Source organism: Hippocampus comes, unplaced genomic scaffold (genome assembly GCF_001891065.2).
Source record: "Hippocampus comes isolate QL1 unplaced genomic scaffold, H_comes_QL1_v1.1 scaffold463, whole genome shotgun sequence".
Lineage (NCBI taxonomy): Eukaryota > Metazoa > Chordata > Actinopteri > Syngnathiformes > Syngnathidae > Hippocampus > Hippocampus comes.
In genome coordinates, this window is record NW_017806181.1 from 124,993 (window position 1) to 145,185 (window position 20,193).

Below are 20,193 nucleotides of genomic sequence, written 5' to 3' on the forward strand. Positions count from 1 at the left end.
GTTCTTCCGCATGGCAGCGCAGGCACGTCTCACCCGGAGCCCAAAACAACTTGCAAACATTCCACATGCTCGCTTCCCTTGCGACGTGACCGCTGCCCCCCCCCACCAAAAAAAAAACAAAAAAACACGTGCAGCAGGCGAGGGGACGCAGACGAGGAAGCAACTGAGGAATCAAGGAAAGCCAACGAGAACGTCCAACAAGCTTGCATCCAAACAAAAGCAGGATGCAAAAAAAGACTCCGAGTCTCTTTAATTTAAAAAAAAAAAAACAACCCAAAAAGCGTCAGCTGCAGCGCTGTTGCGAGGAGCCGGTGGACGCACGCCCCCGGTGGGCTCCGTCGGCGGGAAAGGAAGTGAAGGGGTGGGAAGGTCACGTGACCCAAGCCGCCAAACAGCTGAGCCGCGAGGGCACTTTGACAGCAATTTCAGTCGGGAGTGGGCGGGGGCGCTGCCCCAAATAAAAACAGGTGGACGCCTCCCCTTTGTCCCCCCCCCCCGCGTGCAATAGGCATCAGAAAACCAAAGCCATGTCCAAAGAATCACCCCCTCGTTATTTGCGTGCGTGCGTGCGTGGGTGCGCGTACTTGAGCAGGCGGGGCGGGTGGTCGTCGACGGGCAGCACGCTGACGACGGCGGTGGCGCTGAGCGAGTGGACGCCATCGCTCAGTCGCAGGGTCAGCCGGTCCTCCAGCGTCTCCGAGTCGTCGTGCTCGTACCACACGCGCAAGCCTGGACGCACAACGAGCCGCACGGCTTGACGGCCCGAAGAAGAAGCTCGCAAACATCCTCCGAATGCCAATTGCAAATCCGCGAAGACCCAAGCCGGAACCCGCTTTCGAGAAGCGCCGTCTCAAAAATGAAAATGTCGGACAGCAATTGGATCTTGATTTGATGGCACGCAAATGATTCGTTTTTTTTGGGGGGGGGGCACATTGCATCTTGCCGCCATAGCTGGGAAAAAAATCCAAAAAGAGTTGGAGATCACATTCTAATTGACAAACTCAGCGGTTAGCGGCGTCCGAAGTGTGCGGACGAGGAGGAGGAGGAGCCGCGCCGAGGGAATTTGCTGACGCCGTCGCTCTCGGAAAGGCGCCGAGTCGGCCGACGCGTCGGGTCTGGTTGCCGACGGGCCTCCCGGACAAGGCCGCCCATCCGGGCGACGTCGGCCTCCTCGATAAACTCAATCGCTTTTTTTGGGTGGCCACCCCCACCCCAAAAACAAGGCCCGGCCCGAAATTCCAGCCCGGTTGTCGATGAATGTCCTCTGCGACATCTTCGGAAAGCGTTCCGGAAGCCAATGATGTCGCTCTCGTCGGCAGGTCATTTGATGGAATTTTTTTTCCCGATGCCTCCAATCAATGCCAAGCAAATCATTTGCCGACGTCGCCGAACTCCGATCTCCATTTGCGAGCGCGCGCGACACGGCGGTGTATTTTGCCAGCGTTGCCCCTCTCCCGTTGGAGGAACGGCGGCGTGGCCGGAAGGGGGAGGGCCTACCCTGGCGCAGCTGCCGCAGGGTGAAGGACGCCACGGCCGCCGGCGAAGCGCCCGTCCGGTCCGGGGGACGGGAGGGGCCGGCCTTCAGGCCGCCGTGCGCCGGCGCCCCCGCCAGGCTGAAGGTCAGCTCGTCCGCGGGGGCGTCCAGGTCGAAGGCGTCCAGGAGGGACGGGGTCAACTCCCGCGCGCCCCCCTCCTTCACCTGAACACAGCGCCGCTCCTCGGTCAGAAGGCGCGGGGGCACTCGCCGACGGCGCCGCGGACATCGCCGAACACATACGGTAAAGTTGGCCAGGCGCAGCGACGGCTTCTCGTCATTGGTGGGATGGATGACGATGCGGACGGGCGCCGAGGCCGAGTGGTGCAGGCCGTCGCTCACGCTGATCAGCAATTGGTCCGCCGTGGGCTCCGCCCCTTCGTGCTCCGATTGGACGTAGTTGATGAAGCCCGACGTCACCTCGTCCAACTTGAATGACTCTGAACCGGACGTCGACAACGTGGTTCAAAACTCGTCTCACACACACGCACACACACGCACATATGCAAATGAGCCATGAAAACCGGACGCCGCTTTTGAATTGCGGCCCGACAAAAATCCATTCGCGAAACAGGCCTGGACAAAAGTGGCGATCGCCCGAGAAAAGCTTGAAGAGAAGCGTGACAACCAGGGCGTGTCCCGCAAGACGCAGCTGTCTTCAAACTTGCCGTTTCAGGTCCCTGCGCTCTTTGGGAACAGAGGAGGGAACGCCGGAGCGACCTCGCAGGTCCTGGCACACGGAGACAAAGCGCGGCGACGAACCCGCGAGCAAGGCGACGGGCGAAACGTTCCGCCGCGGCCTCGGACCGGCCCCCATTGCACGTCCGCGCGAGAGGCGGCGTCTGTAGAACGGGCCCCGCGCGGGCCTCGCGCGGAGTGCCGCCAAGCACCTGCTGGGAGCCTTGAAAGCTCGCCCCAAAAACTCTTCCCTTCCACCCGTGGTCTCAAGAGACTTTCCTCCACACGAGGAGAGCGACAATTTGGGCCACGTGTGCCCATCAGAGCAAAAATTTCTACCTGCGTAGAAATACACGCACGCACGCACGCTCACTTGCAGACCTATGGGCACGCCCGCGTTGCTCTTCTCGTATCCCGGCGTCGGTTGAACGTTTTCCAGGAAGCCGTGCAGAGGTTTGGCATCCAGGTGAAAGGTCAGCTCGGCGGGGGGGCTGTCGGCGTCCCAGGCCCCCAGGATGCCCCCGCACAGACACGCCCATGAACCCTCGTCCACTGCCAACACGGACCCTCCTGTTTTACGCATGCACACGCACACGCACACATGCACACTGAGAAACAAAAAGAGCTCACACGTGTGTGCGCGTGTGTCACACGACTTATTGCAGCAACCCCAAACCTATTCATGGCAACTTGCCGAGCGTGCTGTGCATTTCAAGAAGGCTCCTGAAGACACACACACACACACACACATACGGCAAACTCACCCAGGATGACGCTGGGAACTTTGTTGTTGACAGGAAGTAGCGTGACATTGAGGTCATACACAGGAAGCGTGCCGTGCAGCGGGACGGGCGGGGCGTCACCGGGGCAACAGCCGTCCGTCCCGCCCGCTTCGCCGTCGGAGATGATGAGCGTGACGGTGTCGGAGGCGGGAGCGGGGCCGATCTCGCCGCCTGAAAACGGGACGCGGTCGCCGTCAACGCTGGCGTCCGACTTCCCGTTTGGCGCCGGCTAGCCCAGCGCCATTCCATAATATAGTCGAGCTGCTTCGCCAAAGTTACCGCGCAAGTGCGTTAGCTTACTGAGTTGCGAGTTAGGTGGGTTAGCTTAGCAACGTTAGCCAAAGTTGGAGCGATAGCTTCCCCCGTCAAACCGAGGATGCTGACCAATCTCGAGTGTGCTAGCTTAGCAACGTGAGCCAAATTTCGCGGGCCCAAGCAGTTCAAGCGCGTTAGCCTAGCATCACGAGGTCACATGAGCATCAAAGCGATGACGTGGCGACACCTCACCCGTGTGCACGTAGAACACGTCACCTCGCAGGAGGTCCTCCTGCGAGAACTTGTCCACGGCAAGTCCCGCCCTGCGCAGCTCGCCCCTGGCGGGCCGCCGCGCCAACATGTAGCTCAGCTTGGCGTCCTCGCTGTCGCGGTCGGTGGCCAGCAGGTAGTCGGCCGTCAGCTGGACGCGCCCGCCCTCCGGGCAACGCAGCCCGCCGCGCAGGCCCGCGCCCAGCTGCGGGGGCTCGTCATTCACCGGCACCACCTGAGGGTGACGCCAACGGCAAAATCTGCCCTTGAAATTGGAATCTCCAAATTTGCAATCTCAATTTCAAACGGGGAATCTTTTCCTCCGGCGTCAGGAGGGGCGTGGAGTTGAAATCTTCTTTTCGCTTTGTTTGTTGTTGTTGTTTTTACATTCCAGTTGGCAAAACCCCTGAAGAAGTCATATTTTGGAGGGCAACCCCCCCCCCCCCCTTCCCCGTGTCAACGTACGTGAATCCGCAGGTCCAGCAGGACGGCGTTGACGCCGTCCGTCACACGCAGGCCCACGTCGTCCTCGGTGCTCTCCGAGTCGTCGTGGACGTACCTGCAAAACAGGCGGCGCCGGTAAAAGAGGGGCGGGAACTACTCTCCTGGGCCAATGGGTCTGACGTGGGGGGAGTGGGGGGGAGGTCACCTGACAGCGAGTCCCCTGAGATCGGCGAGCGCGAAAGCATCTCCGGGTCGCAGGCTCCGCCCTCGCAGCTCCAGACGTCCGCGGCGCGCCGGGCGCTCCAGTTCCACTTTGAGGTCCGGCTCATGGGTGTCGCGGTCGCGCACCAGCACGTGCTCGTCCGTCACGAACGCCGCGCCGCCTTCCTCCACGCGCAAGAGATTGCCGAAAGCCTGAGCGCAGACGCGTGACGCGGCGGTCAGCGACAGAAGCTCAACGGAAGCGGCCACGGGGGCGAACGCTGAGACGACGACGACGTGACCTCGGGCGGTTGGTCGTCGACGGGCGTGACGGTGATGTTGAAGTCCAGGTTGGCCACGGCGCCGCCGCGATGGGCGCTGACGGAGAAGACGAAGCGGACGGCGAGCGGGTCGGGTCCGATGTCCTCCAGAGGCGGCATGTACGCCACCTTCAAGTGGTCCACCGCGTGCTGGCGCGCGCCACAACGCGCGCTCGGTCAGCGTTCTCCCGCCGCCCGTCGTCAAGTTCTTGCCTACCCACCTGCGTGAAGGACTTGAGCGCCGGCGCCGTCGGGTCCCGGCTCAGGGCGGCGGCGCCGTCCACGAAGAAAAGACGACCGGCGTCCATCAAACTGCGGGCACGGAAAGGAAGTGACAAAACGAAGGCCGAGCCCAACGAGGCGGCCGCCTCGGCTAACGTTAGCGTGAGCGTGTTCAGCGGGACGGACCGCGGCATCCGCCGCGTTTGGATTTCAACCGCGGCGGTCGCATTTGATCGGCTGACCTCGAAGTTCCAAGCGTGAATTTGAATGAGTGGCCTCAGCCGGGGGTCGCGTTCGCTCGACACAAGTGTTGGGAACATTTCGCTTGCGCCATTGGTGCGCGCGCGCCCTCACCCGGGACGTTGGGGGCTGTGGCAGGGCCGGGTGATGGCGTAGGTGAGGTCGGCCTGCGGGCGTTCGCTGTGGGTGAAGCGCAGGTGCGCGCGGGTGATGAAGGCCACTTGGGTCTCCTTCAGCGTGAGCCGGCGCACGCTCCCGTCCCATTCCACCGGAAGCCCGTCCTCCACCGGGAACACCGCCACCGCCACCGTCTGCGCCCACGCGCCGCGCTCAGCCACACGCAAGTGTGCCTTTCGGTGCGGCGGCGGCGGCGGCCCAAAGCCGCCCGGACTTACGTAAGCCTGCGACAGGTTGGGAGGGACGTGGGCGTCGGCCAGCGTGACCTGGAAGGAGTCCTCGAAGATTTCCTCTCCCGAGTGTTGGTAGAAGATCAGACCTCGAGTCAAGTCGCGCTGGAGGAAGGACGTGACCGGAAGGCCTGAAAGCGCCGGCGGGCCGTCACGCGGGCGTGGCCGCCAAAATGCACGCAAACGCAACAGCGTCCAAAGGAAGACATACAACGAGACACAAATACTCTGTGAGTCTGTGTGTGTGTGTGCGTGTGTAGATACACACACACACTGCCACTCACCGGGGTCGCGGGGGTCGGCCCTGGAGACGAGGCGGCCGGCCCTCGGGGGGACGTCCACCCTGAAGAGGATGCGGGCGTCGGCGGAGTCCGCGTCGGAGGCCAAGAGGGCGGCGGGGCGGAGCCTGAGCGCGCCGCCCTCGGGCACCTCCAGCGCCACGTTGTTGACCAGGAAGGGCGGCGTGTCGTCGCGCGGCAGGATGTTGATGGGGAACTTGTGGCGCGAGCTGTGGCGCCCGTCGCTGATGCGGAACACCACGTGGTCGCGCGTGCTCTCGCTGCCCGAGTGCTCGTACGCCACGCGGCCCTCGCGCAGGTCGCGCGTGCCAAAGGCAAACGCCTTGGCGCCTGGGGAGCGACGCATCGTCGTCATACGGCCGCGACCGTCACGGCGTCGTCCGCGGTGACGTCCGCTCCGTCTCCCGAGCGTTGCCGGCCGGCTCTTGGCCGCGATCCACGACACTTTGGACAGGCCGAGGCGGAGGCTCATTGGAAAGCCCCCCCTGCCCCCTCGCTGGCCATCTTGAAAACGCGCCATTTTGGCTCTTTGGCTTTGACGTGATTTCTTTTAGTTGGACTGTTTTGCTGCTTTCTACGTCTTTGTTTTTCGCGTTCACTTTGGTGCATGACTTCAATTTTCACACAGCGCTGGTTGTTTTCAAGCGCTCGAAAAATACACTCCAGTTGAGTTGAATTTGAAGTTTGCCCGCTTGGCAACTTGGAGCACCCTAGCGCTTTCCTGCCAATCAACCGCCCCCTCCCCCCCACAAAAAAAAACGCGACGTGTTGCTGGCTGGCCCCCCTGGCACGTCACGAAACGCTAACGCTAACACCGTCGCAAACAGCGGGCCGCCCACGCTTTGGCACTTTGATTCAATTAGCGGGCGCGGAAGCGACGAGCCGCCGCGTGGCGTCCGTCCCGACGGCCGCCCGCGTGCCAGGACAGAAGGGCCGGGTCGCGCGACAGATTGAGAGACGAGCGGCCGCCATCCGCTAACTCATTAGCGGCGCCACCGAGGGGACGCGGGCGGCCGGTCCGCGCGAAGGACGCCGCGCTAATTAGGCCCGAAGGTGGCGTCGGGGGCGCGGGTGCCGTACGCGGGACAGGCACGCCGCCATTTGGCTGAAGGCGTCGCGCGCGCCAACTGGGACGCCGCCTTCCTTTCTCGGACGGCCTCTTTTTAGTCGTCATTCAAACAAACGCGCCCGCAACGAAGCATTGAGAAAAACTTGCTTTGCAATCAACCCAATCTTCCCCCAATATTTCACGTGACTCGAGTCAAGTTTCTCACAAAATGATGATGCCGTGATGATGTCATCATTGTGAAGCAGTTTTTGTCTTTGAACTTTGTGGACGTTTCATACCGTACGCTATTGCGCAAGCAAACACACACACACACACACACACACACACACACACACACACACACACACACACACACCCAAATCCAAGCGTGTGGGTGTTTAGGAAGTGTTGTTAATTGGTCCCAAAGGTGCGATTGGGCCCAATTGGCCAAAGGCGTTGCAGGCCCTCGCCCTGGGGCACGCCACCCTTCCTCACGGCAAGCAATTTGAGGAGGACGAGCGCTTTTCCCTTCCACCGCTGACATCACGCCGTGTCACTCATCAACGTGGAAGAAGACAAAGAAGCCGATGACGACGATGCCCGCAAGCTACTGGCATGGCGCTAGCCGTGCGTGTCAAATGACATCCGTCCAGCAATCTGCTGGGCCACCCCGCCCCCTCACCATTTTCTGCCCGGCTAAGGCACCGGAAACGCACACACACACACACACATTCACTAATCTCTGCATAAATACACACGTGCACAAATCAAAGAATCCCACACGGACACAGCCACACCCCCGGCAGCCATTTTGTGTCCGTCCGGTCATGTTGGGCGCGCTCACCTCTGACCGTGAGGCGCCCGTGCGCGGGCCCGTCCACGGCCACCAGGACGACGTCGTCGATGTTGTCGCTGTCCACGATTTGCAGCTCCGCCCACGTGATGGCTCGCGACTGCCCCTCCAGCAGGTCCAGACCTGAGCGGACGCCGGAGCCGCTCGCGTCAAGAACGGGCTGCTTTGGGCTTTTTGGGGTTTTTTTTTCTTCATAGCCGGCGTACCGGTGTTCCAGGACACCCGGGGCGCGTCGGTCTCCGCCGCCCTGATGGACACGTCCACCACGATGGGCGGACTGGTCGCGTAGGAAGCGTCAATGGCCCGAAACTCCATCTGGCACGCACCAAAAAAAAAACCCCGTCACCATTCAATTCCTGCGAAGCATTCATGTTGTCATTTGACTTTTTAGCCGCTCTGGTTCGCCGCCGCGGTGAGCACGTTAGCCATCTTGGCTTCAAGCAAAAGCGAACTCGGATGCGACTCTCGGTTTTCGTGTTGTCATCGTATGACAACCGTAGGCGGCGCGACGTGCCGGCGTCCTTTTCCTGCCGTCGTGGCTTCGCTCCGACGACGCCTCTGACATCTCGACGCGATGAAAGGAAGAGCCGTTTTGTCTCCAGTCCGAAGTCGGCGTTCAAGAGGACGGCGGCCAAAGCGGCGAGTACCTGAAAGTTGTCCCGCGCGGAGCGGCTGCCGTTGGGCGGCTGGTACGCCACCTTCAGGTGGTGCAGGTCGGACCGGCTGAAGGAGCCCACGGGCTTGGTGCGCTCGTCCAGGTGGGTGACGTAGCCCCGAGGGGGCGGGACGCTCACGTTGAACAGCAAGCCGTCCCGGGGGCCCTCGGGGTCTTCGGCGTCCAGCGTGGCGGTGGTGATGGGGGTCAGGACGAACTGGTCCACCTCCAGTATGAAGGACGCCATGAAGGCGGCCCGCGGCGGTTGGTTGGGCGTCGCCCCGACGATCCGGACCGGCAGCCACAGAGACTCCGCCTTGAAGGGACGGAGGGGGGAGGGGCGCGGCGGGAAGAACACTTTCAAGCGCTTGGAGCGTTGCTTCTTGACGCCTCCCCCCAAAAAAGCATGTCACAAAGTCAAGGCTTCCTCTCGCTTCAGAAGCACCGCAAGCGAGACGGATCGCTCGGTGAAAAACACCGTCGTCAGTACGTTGGACCCCGTGACCTAACCTCCAGCGGAGCCCCGCTCTCCTGGTCCCTCAGCTCCACGGTGATGGCGATGTGGTCCAGGTCGGGCGAGGGTGGGCTGAGGTGTTGGTACTTGAGGCCGGAACTCAGGAAGTCCTGACAGCCGGTCTTCAGGTAAGACACTTCCTCGGCGCCGTCGGCGCAGGATCGGTTGCCGGGGCAACGCGCCGCCGCCGCCGCCTCGCCACCTGGATGCCGGACGACCAGCGCGACACAAAGCAGATTGCGTGGCACGTTTGCACGGCTTTCCGTGCCGCACTGTCAACGCGCGTCGTCGCGGAACATTTCTATCGGATTGTCCAGCTTGAGCCTGACAAAGTACATCTTTGCCCTCAAAGGTCAATCGTGTTTTTCAAGTTGCGAGTATCTGGGCCGCGGGGAAGCGATCTGGAATGGGAGGGGCTGAATGAGTCGGAGGGGCGGGGCCAGCGCAGCCCCGACTTTATGACCGGGGGACAAAAAAACAACTACGCGGAGTCGGGTCGGAAAGCGAGGCGGGCGCGGGTCGGCACCTTTCGCGCGGAGGCCGTCGTCTTCCCGCACCAGCCGACCGGCGGTCAGGGCTCCCGCGGCGGCCAGCAATCGCACGGTGCACGCCGCGCCGTCCCGGCCTCCGATGTTGACGACCGAGCCGTCGATGGCGTTGGACAGCGCGTAGAAGTCCGGGACCACCAGGGGAGTCGGCCCCAAGTCCGCCAGGCGGGGCGAGCGGTCCACCACGCGGACCCGCAGGACCACCGACTCCACGCCCGTCTCCGCCGGCCCCAACCTACAACACACGGGTCACTTCTTTTCTCCATCCTCATCCTTTTGTTTTGCTCCTCTCTCGTCTCGTTTGTCAGTTGGCGCAACGTCTTTTCAAAAGCCTCGACAACTCGTCTCGGCCCGCGACTTGCCGGGACTCGCGGCGCATCGTCCGCTCAGGAGTGAACTCGGCCGGGACGAGAGCGGACGCGAGAAACTCCGTCGGGACCGGCGACTTGGACGCAGCTCGGCTTGTCTCCACCTGTTGAGCGACTCGGGACGAGGTCTGGACCGGGACCCCGCACCTGCGGTCGCGCGGCGTGCGGAATGCGGGAGTAGCGTGAGGTCACCGCGACCCTTCTCGCCGCACCCAAAGGACCGGTCGCCACGGCGAAACGGGCCGACAGGAGATAGCCGTGATTTCGGCCGCCGGCCAATGACGACGGGATGACGCGGGCGCGGGGCCGGACGACGGAACTCACCTGCGGAAGGTCGGCGGGACTGAGACCGACGCGGTACCGACCTGTAGAGCCGCAGTAGCACTTGGTCGCTGTCCAGCAGAGGGCTTCCGTTGTGCCGGTAGGTCACTTCCTCTGGCAGGAAATCGCAGTCAAACACCTGACGACGAAGAGACAACGTGGCGTGGCGGGGCGGGGCAAACGCCGAGAAGAGAAAAAGCGCAAACGGCGATCAGACGGGACCGCCGCAACCAAACGATCAAATGAAGACGAGCGCAAGGACGGCAAGGCGAGGGCCCGCGGACGGCAGACCTGCGGCGTGAGCCGGCCCACTCGCTGCGTGACGGGCTGGTTGAGGACCACCTCCACCTTGCAGAGGTCGCCGGCCCGCGTCCGGATCCGCAGCTGCTCCTTGGCAAGGAAGGCCGAGCGCCCCCTGGCCACCTCCATGCCGGCGTTCGCCTCCACGCCGCCGCCGGCCGCCGCTCCGACCGGCAGCAGCAGCAGCAGCGTGAGGAGCCCGCTCACGCCGGCCATCTTGGAACCACGGCGGGCGGGGGGCAAGTTCTGCTCGCTCGCTTGCTTGGACGGCTTCCTGCCAGACAGTGGGAGGAGTCAACTCGTCAAAAACAACATTTTGGGGGGGTTTGAAATGTCGCTTGCGAACCGTCAGCCCGCAAATGAAATGACCTTCAAATTTAAACTTCAATTGGATTCGGAAGAGCCGAGGTCATTTTGGGATTGGGTGACAACAAAATACCTGACAAGCGTCGAAACCTCCTCGGGCCTCGTCTGGAGTCTCGCTCTTGGTCTCGTCAGGACTTCATGAAAGACGACAAGATGACACTTTGGAGAAGACAAATTGACAACAAATCCAGATCTTCTTCCGTCCCTTCTGGTGACTTGTCCCTGTTTTTCTCTTGGCGGACCTCCGTCACTTGGATTTTGTCACGCGGCTTGACCGGTTGGGTCAAGAGCTCGCTTTTTGGCGTCTCATCGCCGGCGCACTTTTGGCGTCTCCCGGCGCAAAGCCTCGTCACTCGGTTTGTCCTTTCACGTCGTCGGTTTTCGTCAGCTCCCACTCCGGCTTTTGCGTCACCTCGCGGAAGTCCGTTTGTCACAAATGTCACTTCGAGCGCTTTGCTTTGTCCTTTCACGTCGTCGGTTTTCGTCAGCTCCCACTCCGGCTTTTGCGTCACCTGGCCCGGCTTCAGTCGTCACCTCGCGGAAGTCCGTTTGTCACAAATGTCACTTCGAGCGCTTTGCTTTGTCCTTTCACGTGTTTCACGTGTCAAGTCCCGAGAATACGCAGATGTTCTTTTTGGGGAAGGGGGAATAGGGGTGGGGTGGGGGGGACTTGTTTTTGGAAGCGTTTGCGAAGTCAGCATGTGCGAAAGCACTTTGCGAGTGGGCGGCGGGCCCGGATGGGGCCGCTGCGCGGGAAGTCCCGATGGGACGGCGACGCGGGGGGGCTGCTCGCTTACCTGTTGTCACGCCGACGCCCTCCCGCCTCGCACCCACCCCCGCGGCGAGCGGGCGGTCCTCCCGGTCAGAAAATTCAGCGACGCCGACCTGATTCAGCTTGGCCAGTCACGCAGCAGACAGGAAGGGAGAGTTCAACACTTCAACTTTTACAAGCTCGGGAGAAGCCTCCAACCCCCCAATGACACACACACGCACGCACACACTCCCGGCTCTGCTGGGCCCCCACGTCCCGCCCCCCTTGGCCTGTTCTCACATTCCCGTTTTGTCCATTCGAAATGTGCTCGCTCACCTGCGGAACGCTGCTGCTTTCTTCGAGCCACACACGCTCGCGTCAAAACTTGATCAACAGAACACGCGCGCGTTCTTTATCGCCACAGCGGGTTTTGATGTGCACGCGTATGTGTGCATATGTGCATGTGTGGAGAGTAGTCACAAGCCCCGCCCCCTCAGGCCCCGACCCCCGCTCCCCACCACCGCAAGTTCCAGGAATGCGGTCCAGTGTTTTGGTCGGCCTCCCGCGGACGGGCTGCGCCGCGACGCCACTTTTGACCGCTAGAGCGCAGCACCTTTGTTCCGTCGCAGAGGTTGGACCGGAAATGAAAAAGGGAAGAACAAGAGCGGAAAAGGAGGATGCCAGCACCGTCTCCTGTCGGAAGAGGCTCGCGTGTCGACCCGCGTCTTCTTCAAACCGACCTTTGATGGCTCTACGAGGCTTGCTTCTTTTTAGAAGACACATTTTGGCCAAGAGGACTGAAAAAGAAGAACAAAAGCAAAACGGCATGGGAGACAATCAATGTCATTTGGAAAAAGGTTTTGTTTTTTTTTTCGCATCCAAAATTTTTGCCTTATCCGCTGCTCTTGTTCTCTCTCGTTCAATGAATGAAATATGTTGAAATATCCCAAGCCCAAAACCAACTGCCTCCAAAACACGCTCAGGCAGTTTGTCTTTGTCATGTTGGAACCTGTGTGTGTGTGTGTGTGTGTGTGTGTACCCCAAAACCAACTGCTACCAAAACACGCTCAGGCAGTATGTCTTTGTCATGTTGGAACCTGTGCGTGTGTGTGTGTGTGTTTTTTCCTGTTTCATTTGCTCTCTCAAGAACTTTGTTTGAAATAATATCTGGCATCATAATGGTGTCGCGTGCGTGCATGATGGCGCTGTGATGTCTTGTGACTGTTGGCCTTCACGTGGTGTCATCTTGCGCAGGTTTCATTTGCTCTCTCAGGAACTTTGTTTGAAATAATATCTGGCATCATAATGGTGTCGCGTGCGTGCATGATGGCGCTGTGATGTCTTGTGACTGTTGGCCTTCACGTGGTGACCGCGCCACTTGGCGCCGCGCCCGCCTTGGCGCCGCGCCCGCTCCGATCTTCCGTCGGCCTGGAATTCATTCTGCGGCGTCGCTGACCCGCGAGAGAAGGAACTCAGGCGGAGCCGCGCAATGTGGGGAGCGGCGTCCCCGCTAAATGACCCCCACCGGAGCGGCACTTCGCCGGCGACCGCGCGGCATCCGACCGCCGCCGCGATGCCCGGCTTTGAACGGCCGCACCGGGAAGGATAGTTTTGTCCGCTCGGCCTCCTTGACCTGGGTTAGGGGGCCGGATGAGAGCCGGGGTTTCGCATCGGGGCTTCAGAGCGGGCTTGGAAGGCTTCCAAATGAACCTTTCAAGTCGGGGTCGGCTTTTCAAGATGAGGCGCTCTGATTGACGAGCGCCCGTCATGGCGATGACGTCGCCGGTGCCGACCTCGCTTGTCACTTGCAATCAGCCGCCCGACACCAAAGACGCGCGCGGATCGCACACGAGCGCCGTCAGCGCGGCCGCTAACGTGCCGGGGGATCACCTCCGCCGCGGGGGTCCTTGCGGAGCTCAGCCTCAAATTATGCTAACGAGGCATCGAATTGATGCAAAACGAGCCCGACCGCTCGCTCATGTCTGTCCAGTCGTGAAAGGCCGAGACTCCCTGCGAGAAACACCGGGAGGGGCCGATGCCGGGGCAGGCTAGGTAACGAGGCCCGGCCGGCCGCGCGCGTCTCCCGCAGCGTTGCGCATTACCATCTTTCCACGTCATTACTTCTTTTTCCACTTGAAAGGAGGAGGCGGCTCGCGATGCCCCCGCCGCCCGCGGGACAATCGCTCAGCCACGAACGGCGCGAGCAACTCGCGCGCAGCGCTGGCACCGCGCACGCGCACTGCATGCCGCCTGGTCGGAACACGATTAGAGTCTGTCCACGCGACATGACTGCGCGCAAAACGACTCCACAGCCGTCCTGACCGCACACGGCCGCATACGACGAGTGCACACGGCACGGCCGCGCACGAGGACACGACTTGACCTCGCCCAGTTTGACGACACCAAACTGGCCACGCTACGCACAGAAAATGAGCACGCGACAAGAAGAGCGCAAACTTGACAGAACAAACGATGAGCGGTCGGGGCAGGCGTCCTTTTCGACAACTAATGAGGTCATGAGCAACAGGTGCGCAGCTGCAGGGAGAGCCCTACGGCGCCACCTGTTGGTCACAAACAGAACCGTGACATGCAGAACACGACCCCGAACAACGCCACGACCCACAAGGCGGCCGTACACGCCAAATGACCCGACGCGCGCGGCACGACGACCCACGACGCAACGACGCAGCGCATCGCCAGCGCGCACAAAATGACGACGTGACAACTTGATGACGAGAACGAGGGCGTGACGCCACATAAATTCAGCCAACCAAACGACGCGCCGCGACCTCACGCGACCTCACGCGACCCGACGACGCGCGACCCGAGTACCCGACGCGACTGCAGAGAAAATGAGGGCGCCACCGTCGGCGTGACCGCACGCCACTGGAAAAGGCCACCAGAAGCGAGTGATGCTGTTGACGCCGCCGCTCGGTCCCCGCACGGTGACGCCAACCCGTCCGCGTTCTCCGCCTGCGCTTTCCGTCTGTCCCCGGGGCTCCCGACGGCGGAGGGCCGAGGCGAGCGAGGCCTGGCCCGCCGCCCGGGCGCCCCGCGCGGCCGCTTCCCGTCCGACGGCCTCGGGATGATTTGCCGACAGGCCCGACTCGCAAAGTGGAAACACACCCACGCGCACGCAAGAGGGCGGGTTCGGCTTGCTTGGGAGACATCGGTTGACCTCACCATGGGATATACGTCTGTCGTCGTGTGCATGCGTGTCGTGTGTTTCGACTGCATGTGTGGATGTGTGTCTTGGGTAGATGTCGACTTTATGGGATTGTGTATGTGTGCGTGTGTCCCCATGTGTGTGTGTGTGTGTGTGTGAGAGAAACTGTTGGGGGGCGGGGCTTTGTGGCGTTGCTCCAATGCTCTGGCCGCCGCCCAGTTGCTTCTTCATCAGAGTGAGCGGTCAAATGCACACTTTCACAGCCAGATGACATCAGTGTGTGCGTGAGTGCGTGTTGAGGATACCCCCCCCCCCCACCTAACCCCCCCGTCCATCATCATAGCGTTACCTCCTGGCTGCCCGCGTGGAGGTGAGGTTGCGATGAGGCGCCAGGAGGAGGCGTGGCGGCCCGGTCGGCAGCTGCCAAGCGCCTTCACTGACCCCAACCCCCGCGTGCGGGGTGTGAAAAGAGCAAACGGCGGCGGGCCAACGTTCAGCTCCAGCGAGGCCGCGGCGGCCAACTGTTGCGTTGCGTTGTGGGGGCATGACGCCACGTTTGGGGGACGAAAGCGGAAGACGCGCCTTTGGCGGCGCTGGTCTCTCACACGCACACGCACACACACACACGTGTCCCCAAACAAGCAAATGAGTTGAAAGACGTCACACCCTTTTGGATGCGAGGTGTGATGAGGGGACCCGCGAGCCTGGAAGCAGGAGAACCAAACCGAACAGTCGCGGAGCTCCAGTGGAAGAAGGAAATTGAAAAGACTTCAGTCCTGACAACATCAACACACCGCAATGACAAACAAAACAACGAGACAGCAACAGAAACGACCCCCCCCCCAACACCCCACCCATCAGGGTCAGACCGTGTTTGTCGGCGCGGTAGTCCTTTGAAGCGAAAAGAACGGAGCGATGAGCAACAGGAGAAAGTCTCCCGCGCCACCTGTTGGTCACAAACGGAGCACAACCGGGACCTTGGTGGGCCTCTCCGGATAGAAACGATGACGCGGACGGAAGTGAGGACACGCAGCAAGCCTTCTCCCAGTGTGACCAAAGATTTCACAAGGTAGGAAAGCGGCCGAGCCTTTTTTTTCTCGTCCCAAGTTTCCTTTTCAAACGCAGAGGAAGCCAAAGTGCAAGCGCGAGGCCCCGATTGGTGGCGCGATTGGTGGCGCCGAGCGCTCTCCCCACATTGGAGCGAGGCAGCGCATCGGGCCGGCGCTCGGGAGCTCGGGCCTCGGAACCCGGGCCGCGGGCCTTTTTTTTCCCCGTGCGGAGCGCCATCTGGCGTCTCCACCTGACCGGCCCTTGATTAGCGGCGACCGGTCCGCGGAGCGCCTTCCCCCGTCCGTCCCCTCTGGCCCCAAAGTGCACTGGTTGGAGCCGCTTTTGCGGCCTCGTAATCGATAGCGACGCCGCCTTCCTGCTGAGCGGATGGCGAGCGTGCCGTGATGCTAATGACGCTAATGTGCACGCAACGCGCCAGCGGCGGCGCCGTCACGTGACGGCGACTGGTTGTGGTGCCATGTCAGAACGCGCGCACACACATTGCGCCACGGTCGACATCACAAACGTGGTGCGGATGTTTTCAGGTCACATGCTAATCACCGCGCGCTTTATTGTGGCGGGGCGCATTGAGCCGTCATTAAAGGTCAACGGGCAGCACGCACAAGAAGAAGAAGCAGCTCGCAAATGGGTCCCAGCATCGGGTGCGACCGGTTCGCGGCGCTTCCCGTACGGCTGGCTTGGCGCCAGCGGCCGGGCGCCCTTTTGTCCGCTGCCGATAACCGCCGTCATAAAAAGCTGACGAAACGTGGAGAATGTCCAGCATCTTTGAAATCTGACATCACTCATAAGATCGGCGATGGTTAGTCGAAAGATTTGAACGATTGTCTGAAAATGTCCATGAAAGTGAGTCTTCACTCACAGCGGCCCTAAAAAGCGTCTCATTGAAACCATTTCCCAACATTTGCCAGGACGGCGTCCAAAAAAAACCTTCCTGGTGTCAATGTCAGAGATGACACCGTGTCAAGCGGCAATCGTGTTCATCGTCCCAAACTCCAAGACGCAAAATGTCCTTGAAAAGAGTTTGGAGGCCCCCCCACCACTTCAGAAGCATCCGTCACCTCGAAGCTTTTTGAAATGAGCGCCGGCACCAATCGCGTCAGCTCGGTTCACCGCGAAGCGACCCGCTTCTAACGAGCGAGCTAGCTTGCGCTTGATGAGCAACAACGAGCCGGCTACGCCCCCGGAAGAGGCCATCTTGTTGTTATGGCGCACGTGACGAGTGGTTGCTGCTTGTTATGCAAATGAGCTGGTAAATGTCAAATTAGCATAGATTAGCTGCCTCGCAGACGCCTGCTTTACATACGCCAAGACGCCGCCCGTCACCGCGGGTGACCGCCGTTGCCGCCACCAAGACTGATGGAGGGCGACGGGGCGTTGACGGACGGACGGACGGATTGGAGTGTGTGTGTGTGTGTGTGTGTGTGTGTGTGTCGCTGAGAGGAGGAAAGCCCCATTATGCTAATGCGCTCGTTCACTCAAAGGCACGCCGGGCCCTCCGTCACCCTGGGTCATTCTTCTCTCATTCAAAATGACCACTCGCACACGCTCCTTCTCACACACACACACACACACACACACACACACACACACCCGTGAGAAACGGCTTTAACCTCGGCTTTCTACCGGGGTTTATTTCCTCGTCAGGGTGTCAGTCCAGATGTTAAGCCTGTTGTCAGTTAAATAGTTAACTCACTTCAAGACTTTTCATTTATTCATTTCACATTTCTCAGATGCTGCGTGCACGCTTGCGCTTCTCTTCTCATGCAAACACGTACCGGTATGTCAATGGACGCCAAACCTTTTTGCATGGAAACCAGCAAAAATCTTTAAACACACACACACACACACACACACACACACACACACACACACACACACACACACACACACACACACACATTGATCTCGAGGAACAGGGCTGATGAGAACTACTTGGATATCAAAAACAAATGAGCTGACAAGATGTCAACAAGGTCACAGCAGATCCATTCAAAACAATGCCAAAGTCCCCCCAAATTTCTTTCTTTGCTTTCCCGCAATCTTTGGACGGCTTTTTCAATGTCGAATTTTTTTTTCTATCGCACATCGTGTTTTTTTACAGATTGCGACGGTCATTCACGCCTTCGTCCCATCCCGGCTGGATGACTGCCATGCGCTTGACTTTGGAGTCAGCCAATCCTCCATCAAGCGTCTCCAGCTGGTCCAGAATGCCGCCGCTCGCCTCTTGACTGCTACTCGTAAGGGGGAGCGCGTACAGTAACTCCGACTCCGGCATCCCTTCGCTGGCTCCCGACACATTTGAGAGTTCTTTTGAAGATCCTATTCTTTGTTTTCAAATCTTGAAGTGGCCTGGCGCCACCTAACCCCTCTGAGCACACCCGCCGGGTGCCTCAGGTCCGCGGACCGGACGTCATTTGAGGTTACGAGAACTAAGCGGAGGCTCGGAGGGGATGGAGCCTTTTCCCTCTCTCTGGAATGAGCTCCCGCCGAACATCGGGCAAGCCCCCTCGCTGGCCGTCTTTCAAAGCCGCCTCAAAACGCACTTGTATTCTTCGGCATTTGACTCAGAATATACGTTAGTTGCTCCATGTGCAGCGCTTTGCATGCAGCGATGGCTGTTTGAAAGGGCTCCAGAAATCCACTTGAGTTGAGTTGAGATTTCTCTTTGAATATCAAATGAGTTCGACACCAAATGGAATTTTTCTTTTTTCATCATAGTGTCATTTTAGATTATTTGAGAAAAATATTGTCTTGATGTGGAATATTTTGATGTTTTAACAAAACTAAATCAGCGTAAGAAATTCAAACGGAAGCGCTGCAAGTTCGGATTGAAAACCCTTTTTTTTTTTCTTGTTGTTTGAATTATTCGAGTGTGTGCACGTTCGCTAGCCCGCCGCGGCCGCTTACGCGTAAAATATTCAAATGGGCGCTGGAGCTGAGCCACGTCGGCTGGTGCTTTGGCCCCCCGGCTCCGCGTCGCTTCGCTGCCGCCGCCGCCGCCGCCGCCCAGGGTGAAACATTTTCTAAAAATGTAAACGTGTAAAAATGCAAATGCGACATATTGCGGCGGTTACGGCCTGGCCGGGCTTGTGCCCGCAGGGCCGCGACAGGCGTCGGGCGGGCCACCCCCACCCGCGGAGATGGCCCAATTTGGACCTGGACCATTCTTGCGCAACGGTCCCTCTTCATCCCCCCCATTAAAAATGTGTTCTGCAAGGAGAAAAACTTGGTTATGAAGACAAGAATTCTTTTGGGCGGGGGTCATCAAAATCGAACTTTAGTCTCATCACTCAACTTGCGGTGAGAAAAATGTGAATTTCCTTCCGGTGGTCACATGGTTCTTGTCATCGCGTCGTTGTTTTGGTGAAATTGGGCTTGTTAGCAAGACAAGAAATCGGACCGTTTGGGGGTCGGGGGCCCTTCTTGCCCGAGGGTGCGGAAAGACGCCGAGCGTGCGACCGATCCCGTCCCCGCCGCCACCTGCTCATTGTTGCGAGCGCAATATGGCTGCCCCCCACCTGCCATCCTTAGCGTGGCGCATTAACCGCTGTGACACGGGAGGTGATATGGGGGGAGGAGGTCTGATTAGCGTAAATGAATAGCGGTTAATATTAGCGGGTCACCACTGGCCTTTGACGGCTTTTAATTAGCGTCATTAGCATCATGAGCATTAACGTGCGTTTGCGTCGCAAGTGGAGCTGTGCGCGGCGGACGCGTGGCTTTGTGTGCCTGCGACTCTTTGTGTGGTGTGTCTTCACATCCTTTTGGACTTCATGCCTACGTGGGTCTCTGCCTTTATGTGTTGCTGCATGCGTGTGTACTTGGTTCGTCGTGTGTGTTTGTGTGTGTGTGTGTGTGTGTGTGTGCTCGTTGTGTGTGTGTGTGCGGAGTGGTGTCCATATGCGCACGCGTGTACCTATGTGAGCATGGTTTTGTAGCGCTGTGGGTTTGTGGGTTTGAGTCTGGCTCGATTGTGACGTGATGATAAGCGTGTGCGTGCGGGGGCAGGCGGGGCAGCGGAAGGGGAAGGGGAAGGTCCCGAGCCAGCGTTGCCGCCATGAGGAAAGACACCCTCGCAGGATGGGTCGCCCGGCTTGTTTTTCTTCTTCCACTTTGCTGAACTTCCCGAGGAAAGGGAGAGCGACGAAAGGCTCCATCTGCACGCCGCCGCCTTCAAGGTCTCAGAAAGCAGATTGACGCGCGCGTCGGACATCTGCCGGGCTGGGGGTGGCGACATATGCACGCACCCAAAGCCCCCCGCAGCAAAACTTTGACTTTGCAGAGGACAAAAAAGGTCACCGTTGCCACTCGGATTTCGTGGCAAAACGGGGCCGGGCCGGAGCGCGCGCGGGATGCCGCGGTGGGCGAGGGCCGCGTTTCGCTCGATCAAACGGCGTCCCGTCCATCCGCTTTCCCAAACGCTTCTCCTCCCCCGCTCGGGTGGCGGCGGCGCCCGACCGTTTGGCCTTTGGGGCGAAGGTGGCGAGGAAGCAAAACCAAACGTTCACTGGCAATGAGTGGCACAAAGTGAGGATACAGCTTTGGGGGGGTTGCCAGACTTTTTTTGGGGGGGGGGGGGG

General features: G+C 60.0%; 1 protein-coding gene across 1 annotated transcript in view; it reads right to left on the bottom strand.

The window, feature by feature from the left end:
• frem1b (Fras1 related extracellular matrix 1b) overlaps positions 1–11,619 on the bottom strand; it is a 20,820-nt gene extending 9,201 nt beyond the window's left edge. Inside the window, exons 1-21 of the mRNA XM_019855782.1 lie at positions 11,423–11,619; positions 10,251–10,533; positions 10,004–10,098; positions 9,249–9,505; positions 8,719–8,924; positions 8,201–8,524; positions 7,760–7,868; positions 7,545–7,676; positions 5,638–5,982; positions 5,342–5,484; positions 5,061–5,257; positions 4,706–4,796; positions 4,467–4,634; positions 4,169–4,377; positions 3,985–4,078; positions 3,502–3,754; positions 2,977–3,165; positions 2,594–2,782; positions 1,778–1,974; positions 1,498–1,699; positions 585–729 (exon numbers count right to left, since the gene is read on the bottom strand). Of these exons, the coding sequence (XP_019711341.1) occupies positions 585–729; positions 1,498–1,699; positions 1,778–1,974; positions 2,594–2,782; positions 2,977–3,165; positions 3,502–3,754; positions 3,985–4,078; positions 4,169–4,377; positions 4,467–4,634; positions 4,706–4,796; positions 5,061–5,257; positions 5,342–5,484; positions 5,638–5,982; positions 7,545–7,676; positions 7,760–7,868; positions 8,201–8,524; positions 8,719–8,924; positions 9,249–9,505; positions 10,004–10,098; positions 10,251–10,475 (3,770 nt within the window). The 5' untranslated portion in view covers positions 10,476–10,533; positions 11,423–11,619. The remainder of the gene's footprint in view (positions 1–584; positions 730–1,497; positions 1,700–1,777; positions 1,975–2,593; positions 2,783–2,976; positions 3,166–3,501; positions 3,755–3,984; positions 4,079–4,168; positions 4,378–4,466; positions 4,635–4,705; positions 4,797–5,060; positions 5,258–5,341; positions 5,485–5,637; positions 5,983–7,544; positions 7,677–7,759; positions 7,869–8,200; positions 8,525–8,718; positions 8,925–9,248; positions 9,506–10,003; positions 10,099–10,250; positions 10,534–11,422) is intronic.
• Between the last annotated feature and the right edge of the window lie 8,574 nt (positions 11,620–20,193).